The sequence below is a fragment of the Bos javanicus genome, chromosome X, assembly GCF_032452875.1.
Source record: "Bos javanicus breed banteng chromosome X, ARS-OSU_banteng_1.0, whole genome shotgun sequence".
NCBI lineage: Eukaryota > Metazoa > Chordata > Mammalia > Artiodactyla > Bovidae > Bos > Bos javanicus.
In genome coordinates this window covers 2986413-3001656 of record NC_083897.1, presented here as the reverse complement: position 1 = coordinate 3001656, position 15244 = coordinate 2986413, and the positions used below count along the sequence as shown (strand labels likewise).

The 15244-nt window shown below is 46.2% G+C and overlaps 1 protein-coding gene and 1 non-coding gene across 3 annotated transcripts in view; both read right to left on the bottom strand.

Annotated features, from left to right (window-relative positions):
* IL13RA1 (interleukin 13 receptor subunit alpha 1) overlaps positions 1-12145 on the bottom strand; it is a 78356-nt gene extending 66211 nt beyond the window's left edge. For both annotated transcript variants that reach the window (XM_061408401.1, XM_061408402.1), the window contains exons 1-2: positions 11859-12145; positions 5634-5773 (exon numbers count right to left, since the gene is read on the bottom strand). In XM_061408401.1, coding sequence (XP_061264385.1) covers positions 5634-5773; positions 11859-11937 — 219 coding nt within the window. In that variant the 5' untranslated portion in view covers positions 11938-12145. The remainder of the gene's footprint in view (positions 1-5633; positions 5774-11858) is intronic.
* LOC133243610 (small nucleolar RNA SNORA35) lies at positions 7075-7202 on the bottom strand. The gene has a single exon (XR_009735161.1). It is a non-coding gene; the product is annotated as a small nucleolar RNA SNORA35 (small nucleolar RNA).
* Positions 12146-15244: the final 3099 nt, after the last annotated feature.

Below are 15244 nucleotides of genomic sequence, written 5' to 3'. Positions count from 1 at the left end.
TAGTAAATGGTATGCAGTTCAATGATTCTCAACTGGGGGTGATTCTGTTCTCCCCGCCGTTGATGACATTTGTTGATGTCCAGAAACACGTTTAGTTGTCATAACTGGTGAGGGGGGGCGGGGGCAGAGTGAATTGCTACTGGCATCTAGTGGGCAGAGGCCAAGGATGCTGCTAAACCCTCTACAAGGCATAGGACAGCCTTCCCTCCCCCCACAACAAAGAATTACCCTACATTAAATGGCAGTAGTGCCACCATTGAGAAACCTTGGTAGAAACAAGAGACAGTTCCTCACATTTTCATGTATAAACATCATGACATTTTCTCTAAACCTACCATGCTAACATGTCAACTGTCTAAGAGCAAACTCAAAGGAAACACAGTGAGATTATAAAAATTCACTTCCAAGTAGACGTAGTATAACATCAAGATTAAGGTCAAATGAACTGGTCTAAGAACCTGGCAACTCTGGTCACCTCTGAGGAGAGGAAGTAAAGAAGAGGAGCCTGAGGGCTGAGGAACGACTTTTTCACCAAACATCTTTCCGCACTGACCGTTTTGACAATCTCACATAAACATAGGAATGATAAGGGCTGACACGTGCACTGAGTGCAGCACACTCTTATTCTGAAAGGTAGATAAAGCTTTGTGGAACCACAGCCAACTTACAGACAGCCTGCAGATAAAAATCACAAGTCTTGTTATTATGATTTAGAATAATGAGATTAAAGGACTCTTCAGGAAATTCACATTTTCCAAGGTGACAGAGTTGGAATTATTAAGAATGGAGCTGCTTTTAATCAGAGTTCCAAGGCGCTTCCTGTTTTGTAATATTTTCTGACTCAAGTTGGAGACAGCATTTCCTTTTATATACGTGCTGAGAGCCATGAAGAGGAAATTTTGTCAGTGTTACCTCTATCTACCACTCTAAAGGGGCTACTCTGCCATTTCACATGCCTGCCAGCAGCTGAGCATGAAGGCGATTGTGAGAGACTCTCAAAATGAGGACCCAAGGATGTCCTCTGAGAGGTAGCCAGCCAATCATCAAGCAACAAACCATAGCAAAGACACAAGGGACAAAACAACACTTTATGAGATACTGAATAGCTCTAAGGACTAGGCAAGACAGCACTCTAAAAGAGGAGTTCGTTGGTCAGCCCTGGAAGAAAAGAAAAAGAAATGTCTGCAAACAAAATTGTGATGGGGAGAAAAGGTGATTCGGTCCATGAACATTGAGTCAGTTTGTCCCAGCAGCAAAGCCATGCCTACCCTCAGTGGTGCCTCCAGCTATTCTGAGCCAAGTACATTTTCACAACAAATTCCTGACTCCTTGCCAAGGAACCTACTTATCATTTTGCTTTCCATACAGTTGCTGCCTACAGGGATGGAACATACCAGCTGTGCCAACAGAAGCCTCTCGAGACTGTTTCACCATTATTGTTCTCATGGTGAAGTAAGGAACTGGCCCTGGATTGATGAATACATGCTGAGGAAATGAGGTTTCTTGAAACACTCTTGAGAATGCTTTGGCATTATTGTTCCCATGATGAAGTAAGGAACTGGCCCTGCGTTGATGAATGTGTGCTGAGGAAATGAGGTTTCTCAACCGGTGAAACTGACGACCAGTCCCAGGATTTTTGGTGATGATGGCAGGGAAGCTCTGAATGCACATTTCACCAACCACACTATTTTACTCAGCAAAAGTCCCATATACCCCTGAAGGAGCCGCCCTGACCAAGAATCCTTGATAATTCTTGTGTGGAAGTTGCGTTTGCCATTTGAGGACACCCAGGGGAAAATGCATGGTCAAATGCCATCAGTGAGAATCATCAATGAAAAATCTCAGTTATTATACTAGATATTGTTCCAGTGAGTGGGCTGAGTTTTATTACGCAAATATTTTTAATAAATAGAATTTCTTAAATTAAAAACATACTTTAGTACCTAAATCTGAACCTTTTGTTTTGGGCAAATGAATAATAAAATAACTTAGAAACGACATGGTAGGGGAAAAGAAAATACTTTAAAAAAATTCTCTTCTGAAGCTCAAGGCAAATAATATTAAACTGGCATGAATAAAGTAGGAATCCCAGTTGTCAATGACTGCCACATCAAGTGTGCCTCTATCAGACCAGGAACCAAATCCCTCCCAGCAGATCTTGATGAAGTATGTCTGATGGCTCCCACGTGACTTTCGGCTGTGGTGACTCATTCAACTGGTAGCTGCTGTATGACATTATGCTCCACCCCTCAGAGAGTCTGGGCTCCTTTGAAAATTAATCAAAAATCAAGGCCAGAGTCCTGAGCCAATCCTTCCCCCTCAAGACCAATGTTCATTTGGCTAGGTTGCAGCTTTCCCAATTCCTAATCCTTTCTCAGAAGGAAAGGGGGGTCAGCTTGATCTTTAGCTTCTTTGGATGCCTAGACAGAACAACAGCCTTTTAATTTATTCACCGAGTAAGACTCACCTGTCTCTTGATGATGAAAGAAATCTAAAATCTGAGGCCAGATCCTATTAGATATTGCTAAAACACTGGTGGAGGGCAGCCATTTGGACTAGTCTTCTATTTAAAAAAAAATTTTCTACGATTCTCTATGTCTCATCTTAATGTTTCTCCAATCTGAAGACTGAAAATGACCTCAATGATTTACCTCATTTAGCAATTTGGGACCATTAGATGGTCACAAAAACACCATAACACATACAAACTATTATAATGCCACTGCATCAATATGCTTCAAAGCATGGGCCTTCCCTGGTGTCTCAGTGGAACAAAATCCACCTGCCAAGCAGGAGACATGGGTTCAGTCCCTGAGTAAGGAAGATCCCCTGGAGAAGAAAATGGCAATCCACACCAGTATCCTTGCCTGAGAAATCCCATGGAGACAGAAGCCTGGCAGGCTACAGTCCATGGGGTTGCAAAGAGTCAGACACGACTTAGTGACTAAACAATAACAATATATACATCCCAGTGTGGTCTCACGACATTAATGCTATATTCAAAGGACAGTGTGAGGGGAAGAAAATCTCTCCTGCCATTGACTCTCAGACTCAGGACTGTAAACTTCAAAAGGACCAGACAGGAAATCCCCCATCACTGATTGGAAGGGATAATCTGTGTTTATCACGGTCCTGACATTGGTAGCCTTCAATGCTGCAAATGCCTGCAATAAATGAGTAGGCCTTAGGCAGAGGCCACCCTTTATAGGTTTCTTTGGGAGCAAAAGGGAGGGACCAAGATTAAACAATAATACTAGTTCAACCATACAGATGACCTATAAAAGAAACAATTTTACATGATTCGATCCAACAGTAATCATAATAAAAGCTAACAATTATTGAACACAAACTCTGTACCAGGTATATCACAAACATTATCTCCTTTCATAAATGTACACCATTCATACGAAGTAAGTACTTTTACTAGCCTTCCCCCGCCCCACCCCAGCATTTTACAAATAAGAAAATGGAGGCTCATGCTCAGAGAAGTTAAATGACTTGCCTGCCTAAGGCCACAAGACTTGAAAGGGGAAAAGACAAAATTTCCAACCCAATTCTGATTCGACTGCCTCCTAAAGTTACTTTTATGTCTAAGTTTCTGTAACTATACTAAGGAGTCAGCCCCATTTCTAGGCTGGCATGTCAGCATATCTAGCTGACTGATCCTTGAGCATGGCTGACAGGCTACTGAACAAGGCCCTGTTAGAAAGATGGTGACCTCTCTTGGGGGTTTCAGTTAGATTATTTAGGTGACACACTAAAAAGGGTCTTTCCTATAATTTCTGAAGGCTGAACTACCAGAAGCTGTCACTAAGACTCCAACTGTCCAAGGCCCATCCTTCGGAACAAGAGGAAGCCAACAGTGTGAAAAGGGGAACTGGTCTACCAGAGTTTCACTGGCTTCCGCATTTGGAGGACCTCTCTTAAAAGGCAAATACTTGGAACTGACCAGCCTCTTATCAATCGACATCTAAACTACAATTAACACCTCTGTGGGAAGGCAGATTAGCAAGTTCCCCTCGGGAGGGAGAGCCCATTTCATCCTCACTTCATTAAGCTTTCCCATACATTAGTTTTGGTGTCCCAGCAAGCCAGAGAAGTATAAAGCCACAGTTTACACACAAGGAAATGAAGGCTCAGAGAGGTTAAGGACTTTACCCCAGGCCACTGAGCTAGCTGCATGGTGCACTAACTAGTTCTCCGGACTCTTCCTGCCACCAAACTGCCTGGACGTGATGATTCCACAGTTCACTGAGCCGAAGTACTGTCATTAATAACAACTTCTCATTGGCCTCCTCAAAATCCTGGGCAAACTCAACCCCAAACATCCTCCATCTTCCCCACCCACACACTGAAAGAAGAATCACCCCTCTTACATGGGAGGGGCATTGGTTCCAGGGCCTCCTGTAGACACCAAAATGTGTGGATGCTCAAGTCCTTTATTTAAAATGGCCTAGTGTTTGGATCTTCCCTGGTGGCTCAGACGGTAAAGCGTCTGCCTACAATGCGGGAGACCTGGGTTCAATCCCTGAGTCGGGAAGATCTCCTGGAGAAGGAAATGGCAACCCACTCCAGAATTCTTGCCTGGAAAATCCCATGGACGGAGGAACCTGGTAGGCTACAGTCCATGGGGTCGCAAAGAGTTGGACACGACTGAGCGACTTCCTCACTCACTTCACTCAGTGTTTGCATATGACCTCTGCCCTATACTTAAATCCTCTCCTATACTTAATCTCTGGATGACTTATAATACCTAGTACAATGTAAATGATATGGAAATAGTTGACAGTTTGAAAAATTCAAGTTTTGCTTTGGAACTTTCTGGGATTTTTTTTTTTTTTCCTGAATATTTTCCACCTGTAGTTGGTTGAGTCTGCAGATGCAGAAACCAAGGAGTGTATACAGGTATAAAACAGTTCTGAACAGACAATATGATGCTTTGAGGAACCTGTCAATTATAAGGGGCTACAAACCAATAAGGCTCTTAAGAGAAATTTAAGTTAAATACGATTATCATAAAGAATCTGAAATCTTGTTAACAAAAATTCACTGAAATTGGTTGCACATCCAACTGGGAAAAGCTGAAAGTTTCTCTCATTTTTCCTCAAACATCAGGGAATCTTTTAGTCAATCCCACCTGTCATGGCTATTTTCTTTGGCAACACATAGATCTTGCATATCTACCTGTGCATGTGATTAATGGATGGTAAATGAGAAAATTCCCTGAGAAACTGAGAGTCTTATATAAATACAATGCTTCAGGCAACAACACAGAAACCAATTTTAACATAATTAATTATTCATGGAGTGCCTATAGGAACTAATTTTAACATAATTAATTATTTATGGAGTGCCTACTAGACAACGATACCTAATATTTCCTAAGAGATTAATAACCTCAATTGTATTTGATTAGCAAATATTTTCTGATGTTCAGTTTTGGACATACTTGTTTTCATAATTTTCCACATAAAAAAAATTAAAAAAAAAAAAGATGCAAGTGAAAAAAAAAAAATTTGGACACGACTCTAAAAACCCCACTTTGAAGTGAGATTAGAATGTAGCTCATTCTTAGCTCCAACTCACAGTTGATCACTTTACCTTATCAGTGTGATCTGTTCCAGAAAACTTACCTTATCCTGTTTGTTGCCAAAATGACTGAAATACTTTAGACTACAATTCGGACTGGCTCCCTCAGGAGGATTCCATGTCCATATGATGGTGCAGAGGTTTTCAACAGAAACACTCAAATTTGTCACAGGTGGCTGAGATTCTGTTCAAATCAAGCACAGGAAACACATTTATCAACAGCAGCCAGTGTTTTCAGTGGTTCATTTCATTTTTCCTCCAAGTCCTAGAGGCCAGGAATCATAAAACTGAGTTAATGAGAGCTAACATTTACTGACCCAGGTAGTATCATAAATACTCTCCACAAACGAATCTGCTCAGCCCTCACAACCTTAGAAGACAGGGACTATCAGCTTGTAAAGATGAGGAGACCAAGACAAGGGCTTTGAGTCACTTGCCCCATATCCCATGGCTGGTAAATGACAGAGCTGAGATGCAAACCCAGGAAGTATGGCTCCCATTCCGCATCATCTGCTATAGAGTGAACCCAGAGGACAGTATATTCTTAAACATCCAACTTTTCCTCCTGTGGGTATTTGGAGTCCCCTACACTTGCTCACCAAAGGGCACTCAATATAGACACTTCCCTCTCAGCAGTTCTGCGAATGTGTTGAAGTGCCTCATCTTTAACTGTGCTTGCTAACGTGACCTGGTAATTGTTTTTTAATGACTATTCCAAAGAAGTACTGAGAGAGAGATTTAACAGCCCTGGTTGCTCCCTTGAGGTCTGACACTAAACAGCTGGAACTGTAGCTCTGGCAAATCTGAAGAGGGAAGAGAAGAGGAGAAACAGTGAACCAATGTCTTGAAAAATGTGTTTCATTTGGAGAAAACCCACCACTGTCTCCACCAAGTATTTACTGACTCTATTATTTTGGATTCAGCTTTAGGACCAGGGAAAGGAGTTTTCATGCTTCTGCCAAATGCAGGGAAGGAAACAGAGAGGGAAAGGAAATATCATTTCAAACTTTCCTGAGAACTTCTCCTGAGGCCAGGACTACCAAAATCATCCCCCCCCCCCCGCCCCGCCCCGCCGCAAGGAGACTGGATAAGGGCTTCTCTGTACTATCTTTGCAACTTTTCTATAAGTTGAAAATTATTGCAAAACTCAGTTATTTAAACTAATGGAAACTTAATCATTATTAATTACTTAAAAACTACAGCTATATTAACTTATCAATAGGTAGTTATATTTTATACTCTATGCCAACACTTTGGAGTGCTCTGGGCCTCTTACATGATATGCAATATTTATAGCATTACCTTCCTTTTTAACTGAACAAAAAAATGCCATTTGTCCCAAAACATCAACCCGACAGGCACTATGTAGTTGTGATTCCCCGCAAAATCAGTTTTCTACATGGCAGCCTGCACCGGCCATGAATTCTCAATATTCAGCCCACCATTCCTGACTCAACTACCATTAGCATTTCTGAAAGGTAGACCAAAGGCCCAGCTGTGGGGAGGAGCAGCCCATAGCAGGCCAAGTCCTTGTAGAAGCAGGGAGTTCCTATTGCACTGCATTTAAACACAGCTGGTGCCAGGGGGCACCAATGGGTCAGGTGACAATGATTTTAAGTTAAGATTTTAAGTGATTAAAAGTTAGGATTTAAGTTAGGACTTGATATACAGTTATTCCATTTTGGCCTTTCTGACATCACATCAATGATATTTTTGAAGACAAATCATTTATCAGGTATACAGCCTTTAATGAAAACATTGTTCCTACTGGAGACCACACTCTACTTTAGGATTAACTCCCTTACTGTGCAGTTTCCAGAAATGCACTGCACCAAAAGTCCAGGATAGCTGGTTTAGCCCTTCCTGACATACTGCCTTCTCACCCACCTCCCACTCCCACACAGAAATTAAAGCCCTCACAATAAAAATATTACCTATTTATGGTTCGCTTTAAATCATACCCCAATTTTCAAGGTAGTTTAAGACTTTTTAAAATCTATCTTTTAACCTTGGTATTTTAATGGAATATTAGCCTCCCCTATTTCCCATCTCTCAAATGGATTTCTTTTTTGCCCATTTGTTCTGAAGTAGATCCCTGGCTCGGGAAGATCCCCTGGGGAAGGAAATGGCAACTGACTCCAATATTCTTGTCTGAAGAATTCCATGGACAGAGGAGCTTGGTGGGCTACAGTCCATGGGGTCGCAAAGAGTAGGACACGACTGAGCGACTAACACACACACACAAACATCCTTTAGTCAGATCTTCTAACTCGTTTACATTTTAGGTACTTATGGCTCTCTGCCATCCTTTTTTCCCCTAATAGTTCCTTCCATTTCTCTTGAGATTCTTCTACTTCCTATTTAAAACACACACACTCACAGAAAGTTTAAATGCAATCTGCAAATGTTTAAACGTATCTGAATACATGTATGTGGGTATAATACATCCAGACATACTCATAAACAAGTGGAGACTGTGCTTCTTGTAAAGCTCTCTAACAGCTCTTCATCTGTAAGACATTTCGTTTCAGCGTAGTGTAGTGATTAAGAGCACAGACTATGGAGCCAGGCTGCCTGAACTCAGATGCCAGCTCTATTACTTACTAGCCAGCAAGTTACTTAACCTCTCTGCCTCTCTCTGCATCTATAACATGAAGATGATAATTATACCCAAAGAAAATGGTTATTATGAGGATTAAATGAGTTACGACAGATGAAAAGCCCCAAACAGTGCCTGGCACAGAATAAGGGCTATGTAAATACATGCTATGTGCTTTCTTTCTTTTTGAGGAGACCAACAGTTCTGAATGGTTGCTTTGGTTTTCTATGGAATTGATAATCTGCCCATGGCCTTAGAGACAGAACAAGCTTATCTGCCTGATAAACTTTTCTTAGGCACCTAATTCCAACCATTTCTTAGGGGTTGATCACTGGCCGGAAAGGGGAGTGGGAAAGCCAGGGGGACTCAAATTAACTACCCTTGACTAAACTTCAAACCTCAAGTGAGTCTGTATGGTCATCTAGCGCAAGATTCCACTCTAATTTTGAATGAATACGATCAATGCTGTCTCTAATAATAAGGCTTAACTCAAAGCTTGTGCTGTCTCTCGTTCAGTCACAGGAACTGGCAGAAGCATGCGTATGTCGGGAAAAGTCAAGGAAATCACGAGTCACACGTGAGTCATCCATCTCCTTCCTTTACATCTTAATCATCAACCTCTTTCAGTGCTTTCCTTGCAACACCTCTCTTATTATCCTGATCATACTCAGGTGCTCTGCTGTGTCTCGTGAGGCAGGCAGACATACAGCAGTCAGGCCTGAGCGTGGACAGAAGGCGTGCAGGACCCATCTTTCTAGGGGCCACCTCCAATCCTAGATTCCTGCGGAGCTTTGCTCTCTGGCAAGTCCCCTCTCCCTCCAGCCCCACACTCAGTCAAGTCTCCCTGTTGACTTCTCTTCCAGTGTCATTTCACTCCCTCTGCACCCCAGCTCAGCCTCAAGGGCAAATGAAGCCCTTCTGCCTTGACTGGTTTGGCCAATACACCCTCCTGCCAAGCCGGACTCCTCGTTGAGCCCACAGGGGCACCACCACCGTTACTTCTGGGCCTGTGCTCCTGCTCGCCTCCCAAACTGGGAGTAACTTCTCCTCCACCAACTCAAATGTCACCCACCCTAAAAGTCTAGCTCAAATTTCAGTTCTTCCTCAGAATTCCCAGCCCTCAGTTTCCCCTCTTCTGAATGCCTGTGGTACGTATTGTTTGGACTACACAGTCTGGCAATCATAAAGCAAGTCTCCAATACATGATCATTCGCTTTTTACCAGTGGCCTGTACATACTTGCGTGAATGCCCACCAGTCCTGCCCTGCTGCTCTGGGAGAGGCCCAGCTCCCCTCCCAGCCAAGGAGTCTCCTCATTTCTGCAGAGAGAGGCAATGAGTGCAGTGGTTAGGGGCATGGTCTCTGGAAGCCACTGCTGGGGTCAGCAGCCTAGCTCCCTCCTGCAGTCTACCACCTACGAGACTCTGGGCAAGCCTCTGGGCCTTGCCGTGCCTGTTTCTTCCTATACAAAACAAGAATGGTAACAGCACCAACAGGAGAGGTTCTGTGGAAAGCTGAAATAGGTCCCGTGGAAAACTTAGAGCGCTGCCCGGCATAGAGTAAACACTATAGAAATGCTAGTTGTTATTAAGAATGCCACAATGTGGGCTTACCAATCTACACAGACTAAAACTAGGCTGGTAACCTCATCATTTTTATACACACTCAAACGATTAGAGCTGGAGGAGCCCTTAAAACTTATGGAGTTCAACCTCCTTTCACAGAGAACACTGTTGCACGAGGGAGGGAAATGACCAGTCCTGAAGTCCCACAGCTGGGTAAGGTCAGACCATTATAACAGCCAAGTCCCCTGTTTTGTTTTGCCTTTTCCCCCCTCCATATCTTAATGCAATTGTATCAATATTTCCAATGGGAAAAAGTTTCTGTATTTCTAAGTAACCAAGTCGCCAATGAACCTCTGTGACAAAACTGATTAGTTGGGGATTGCCAGTATCAGCTAGAGTCAGCTGTTTGTTGTTCCAGGTGTGAGGTGTGTGGGAGAGGAGTCTGGAGGAGGGAGGGGACTGGAGTGGCACAGTGACAATCAGGAGACTACAGAGATGGGTGGCTTCCCTGCTGGCTCAGCAGTAAAGAACCCACCTGCAATACAACGCAATGCAGGAGATGCGGGTTTGATCCCTGGGTCGGGAAGATCCCCTGGAGAAGGATATGGCAACCCACTCCAATATTCTTGCCTGGGAAATTCCCATGGTCAGAGGGGCCTGGAGGGCTACAGTCCATGGGGTCGGAAAAGAGTTGGACGTGACTGAGTAACTCAGTGACAACAACCGAAGGGAAAGGTGACCCCCCTCCCTTCTCTGCACTGTAGCTGCCCCATGATATGGAAATCAGATCCCCCCAAGTGAACTAGGAACACAAGATTACACAATATACTCTAAGGCTCTAAGCCAATGCACAACACCTGGCTCAGTACTAAAGAAGGCAGGCACTTGAATGAATGACTGGCAAACTACAAACTTCCCTCAAGTCTCTCCTCAAATGCTGCCTTTTCAGTGGCAGTCTACGTAGTCCACCCTATTTACAATGGCAAACCCCTAGATTGCCTTGTTTTTCTCCATAGTACTTACTGCCCTCTAACAGACCTTATAATTTCCCGCCCCCCCCCCCCCGCCCCCCGCTTAAGCTGACTCTACCAATAGCATACCAGCTCCAAAGGGCAAGGACTTGCTCTGTTTTGCTCACCACTGTATTCTCTGCCCCTAGAACACTGCCTGGCACAAGGCACGCAGAGTGGGCATAGGTTTTGTTGACTGAATCAATAGAGGGCATCCAAGTTTCCTAATCAACATTTCAGCTGGGGTTTCAAAGCCCAAGGCACTGGCTGAAAAAGCAATAAACAAATTGTGGGTGTTTGTGTCAACGTGACAATAAAACCTATCAACTTTGGAGCTACTATCTTCACCAAAAAAACGTCCAGAAGGTCGCTCAGGCCAAAAGCTGTCCCTCAGGAATTCATTAGTGCCCCTCCCCCCAAGTTTTCACAGTAACTGGTTGGTTCATTTAAATGGCCGCACCAGGTGAGGAGCATATGAGAATTCCCATCTGTGCAACTTTTCTGTAAATCGACAATTATTCCAAAATACAAAGGTTACTAAAGAAAAAGGCTTCCACGCGGATGGTGCCCCGGATTTCCCGTGGATTTCTTGTACGCCAGAGGAGACCCGTCCTTTGCTACAGGGACTAGGCGCTTCAGAGGTTCCCTTCGACTGCCGCCACCTCGCTGGACCCGCCGCGCAAGGAGCCTCGGCGCGTCACCCGCACTCCCGGACCTTGGTCGCCGTCCCCGCGGGCTCGCAGCCCCTCATCCCCGCTCCGGGCCACGGGCGACACTCCCGGCCCGACCCCGCGAACTCCTTTCGGGCCCCAGGCCTTAGCGCCAGGCTCCTCGGCGCTGCCCGACGACCAAGGGAAGTGCGGCGACAAGTCGTCGTCCTCCCGCCCCGCCGCCCCCGCCGCCCGGGATCCGGGAAAGCCCGGTCGCCCCGGGTCCCCCAAGCTCCAGCCGGGCGCGGGAGGCGCCTGCCGCCGCGGCCGCGGGCTGTCCCGAAGAGGGCCCTCGACCCCGACTCCGCCGCGGCCCTCGGCCCCAGGCGCCCCGGCGGGCCTCTCGGCCGCGATTCCCGCTGCCCCGGCTGGGGGACCGAACTCACCCGCGGGCGCAGCCACGCCGCCGCGGCCGGCGTAGAGCAGCAGCACCCACAGCCCGCAGAGCCGCGCCGGCCGCTCCATGCAGCCCCCCGCTCGCTCGGAGCCCGGCCGGGCTGCAGCCGCCGCAGTCTCCGCCTCTTTCGCTCCCTCTCCCACTTCCCGGCTCCGCCGCCCTGGAGGCAGGGGGGGCCGCGCAGACGGGAAGGGCCGCCCCGCCCACCGGCCGCAGGTAACCCCGCGGCCAGCGCCGGCCGAGGGGCGGGGCGCCCGCGGCTCCAGCAGCGGCTTCCGAGGCGCGACACCTGGCCCCGCGGCAGCCGAGCCTCCGTCGCGCCCCGGGAGTTCGATCGCCGGCCAGGCAGAGCGGCCCCGACCTCGTCGCGGCCAGGCCTCTGCGCCGCCCGGCTCGGTGCGAATGGTGTGCAGCCCGGAGGAACCTCGGACGTGTCCAGCCGAGCACCCGGGCAGGGCAGGGCAGGGCGGCCTCCGGAAGGAGCCTTGACCTGGACTTCTGGAGTCTCAGCTTGCAGTCGTTGGCCTCTGAGCCCTTGTTTCCTAAAACCTGACTCCAGGGTTAGAAATCCCAGGCCTGACTTCACAGGGTGCACTTGGAAGACCAAAGAGGGCACTTGGTGGGAGCGTGCTTTGTGAACGGGACGGAAGGTACATTTGAAAGCTGGTGATACATGATGTGAAGTTGAACATAGAAAGAAAGAACAAAGCTAAATGTTAAATATGAGAGACTGCCATATTGGGCTTCCCTGGTGGCTCAGTTGGTAAGAATCCCTCTGGAATGCAGGAGACCCAGGTTCGATTCCTAGGTGAGAAGATCCTCTGGAGGAGGTCATGGCAACCCACGCCAGTATTCTTGCCTGGAGAATCCCATGGACAGAGAAGCCTGGCGGGCTACAATTCATGAGGTCGCAAAGAGTCAGGCAGGACTGAGCATCTGAGCACAACAGAGTACCATGCTATGTACTTGGATTTTTCAAAACTCACAGCCAACTTTCTATACACTTCTTTTTTACAGATATATATTGGGAGATGGAAGGTGAGCTGGAAAAGTACGCACTGAATACGTTGAAAGTGGGTGATTGTGAGGATTAAGGATGATGAGGATGGAGGAAGAACCCTTTAGTTTTCCTGTGGCTGCTGTAACAAATTATCACAAATTTAGTGGCTTTAAACCACCCAGTTTTATGATATTCATATTAGAATCCTGTAGGTCAGAAGTCTCATCGGACTCCAGTCAAGCTGTAGGCAGACCTGTGTTCACTTCCGGAGGGTGTGAGGGTGAATCTATTTCCCTGCCTTTCCCAGCTTCTAGAGACTGCTACATTCCTTGACTGCTTCCTGCACCACTCAGACCTCTGCTTCCCTTGTCACATCTCTTTCTCTGACTCTGACCCTCCTGCCTTCCTTTTTCATTTATAAAATCCTGGTGATTTGATTGGACCCACCAGCTCTAGAGAAGCTGGTGGTTGGGGTAGGGGAATGGGAGGTACCAACTACTGGGTGTTAGGTAGGGAGCGAGGACGTATTCTACACCACAAGGAATATAGCCAATGTTTTGTAATAACTGTAAATGGAGGGTAATCTTTTAAAATCTGTGTACAAATTTTTTTAGTGTAAAAAGGAAAAAATATATAGGACCTCCTAGATAATCCATGATCATCTTCCTATCTCAAAATCCTTGATTTCTATTAATAAAAAGCTACTGTATAGCCCAGGAAACTCTACTCAATACTCTGTAGTGACCTATATGGGAATAGAATCTTAAAAAGAGTGGATCTATGTATATGTATAACTGACTCACTTTGCTGTACAGTAGAAACTAAAACAACATTTTAAATCAACTGCTGCTGCTAAGTCACTCCAGTCGTGTCCGACTCTGTGCGACCCCATAGACGGCAGCCCACCAGCGCCCCCATCCCTGGGATTCTCCAGGCAAGAACACTGGAGTGGGTTGCCATTTCCTTCTCCAGTGCATGAAAGTGAAAAGTGAAAGTGAAGTCGCTCAGTCGTGTCCGACTCTTAGTGACCCCATGAACTGTGGCCCACCAGGCTCCTCTGTCCATGGGATTCTCTAGGCAAGAGTACTGGAGTGGGGTGCCATTGAATCAACTATATGTCAATAAAAACTAGTTTTTAAAACTCACTGATATAATCACACCTGCAAAGTCACTTTTGCCATATAAGGTAACAAACATATGCACAGTTGTCTGGGATAAGGTCATGGACACCACTGGGAGGGGATTATTTTGTCATTGTGTGCTAGGTGCTTAGTTGTGTTCAACTCTGTGACCTCATGGACTGTAGCCAGCCAGCCAGGCTCCTCTGTCTATGGGATTTTCCAGGCAAGAATACTGGAGAGGGTTGCCATTTTCTTCCCCAGGGGATCTTCCTGACCCAGGGATTGAACCCATGTCTCCTGTATTGGCAGACAGATTGTTTATCACTGAGCCACTTGGGAAGCTCCCCCTACCCTGCCAAAAAAAAAGAGTCTTGTCTGGACGGATGATGAGACCCACTAACTGGGATGTATTTTTGTTGAATTAAGCCAATTTACACACCTAAAATCTGTTGCAAAAAGTATAGCAATAAAAATACTGATAGTACACCTAGTCTAGAGTCTACACAGGGGCTTCCCAGGTGGCACTAGTGGTAAAGAAGCTGCCTGCCAATGCAGGAGACATGAGACACGGGTTTGATCCCTGGGTTGGGAAGATGCCCTGGAGGAGGGCATGGCAACCCACTCCAGTATTCTTACCTGGAGAATCCCATGGACAGAGGAGCCTGGCAGGCTTCAGTCTATAGGTCGAAGAGATTCAGACAGGACTGAAGTGATGTAGCACACATGCAGAGTCTATTCAAAGGGCATGGGAATGCTTAACCTATCCAAAACAATGGCCTCACTCTTGGTATTAGACCCTCAAGTTCAGTAAACTGAGGTAGACAGTCATTAAAAGCAGGCCCTGCCAACAAAAAGTTGCAGTCATTGTGAGGGGAGATCATAAGGGCAAGAACAGGGAACTGTGGGACACAAAGAAGGGACAAGTTATTGGAGAGCAGAGGCAGGAGAGACTTCCAGAAGGCAGGCCTGCCTGCTCTGAATCTTGAGATATTGAGTCTTGTTGGTTCAATTTTCAGAATAAATTCTTGAGTGTATATTTTTGTTGTTGTTGTTTAGTAGCTAAGTTATGTCTGACTCTTGTGACCCCATAGACTGTAGCCTGCCAGGCTCCTCTGTGCATAGGATTTCCCAGGCAAGAATACTGGAGTGGGTTGCCATGCCCTTCTCCAGGGGATCTTCCTGACCCAGGGACTGAACCCGTGTCTCCTGCATTGGCAGATGGATTTTTTTTACCACTGAGCCATCTGGGAAGCC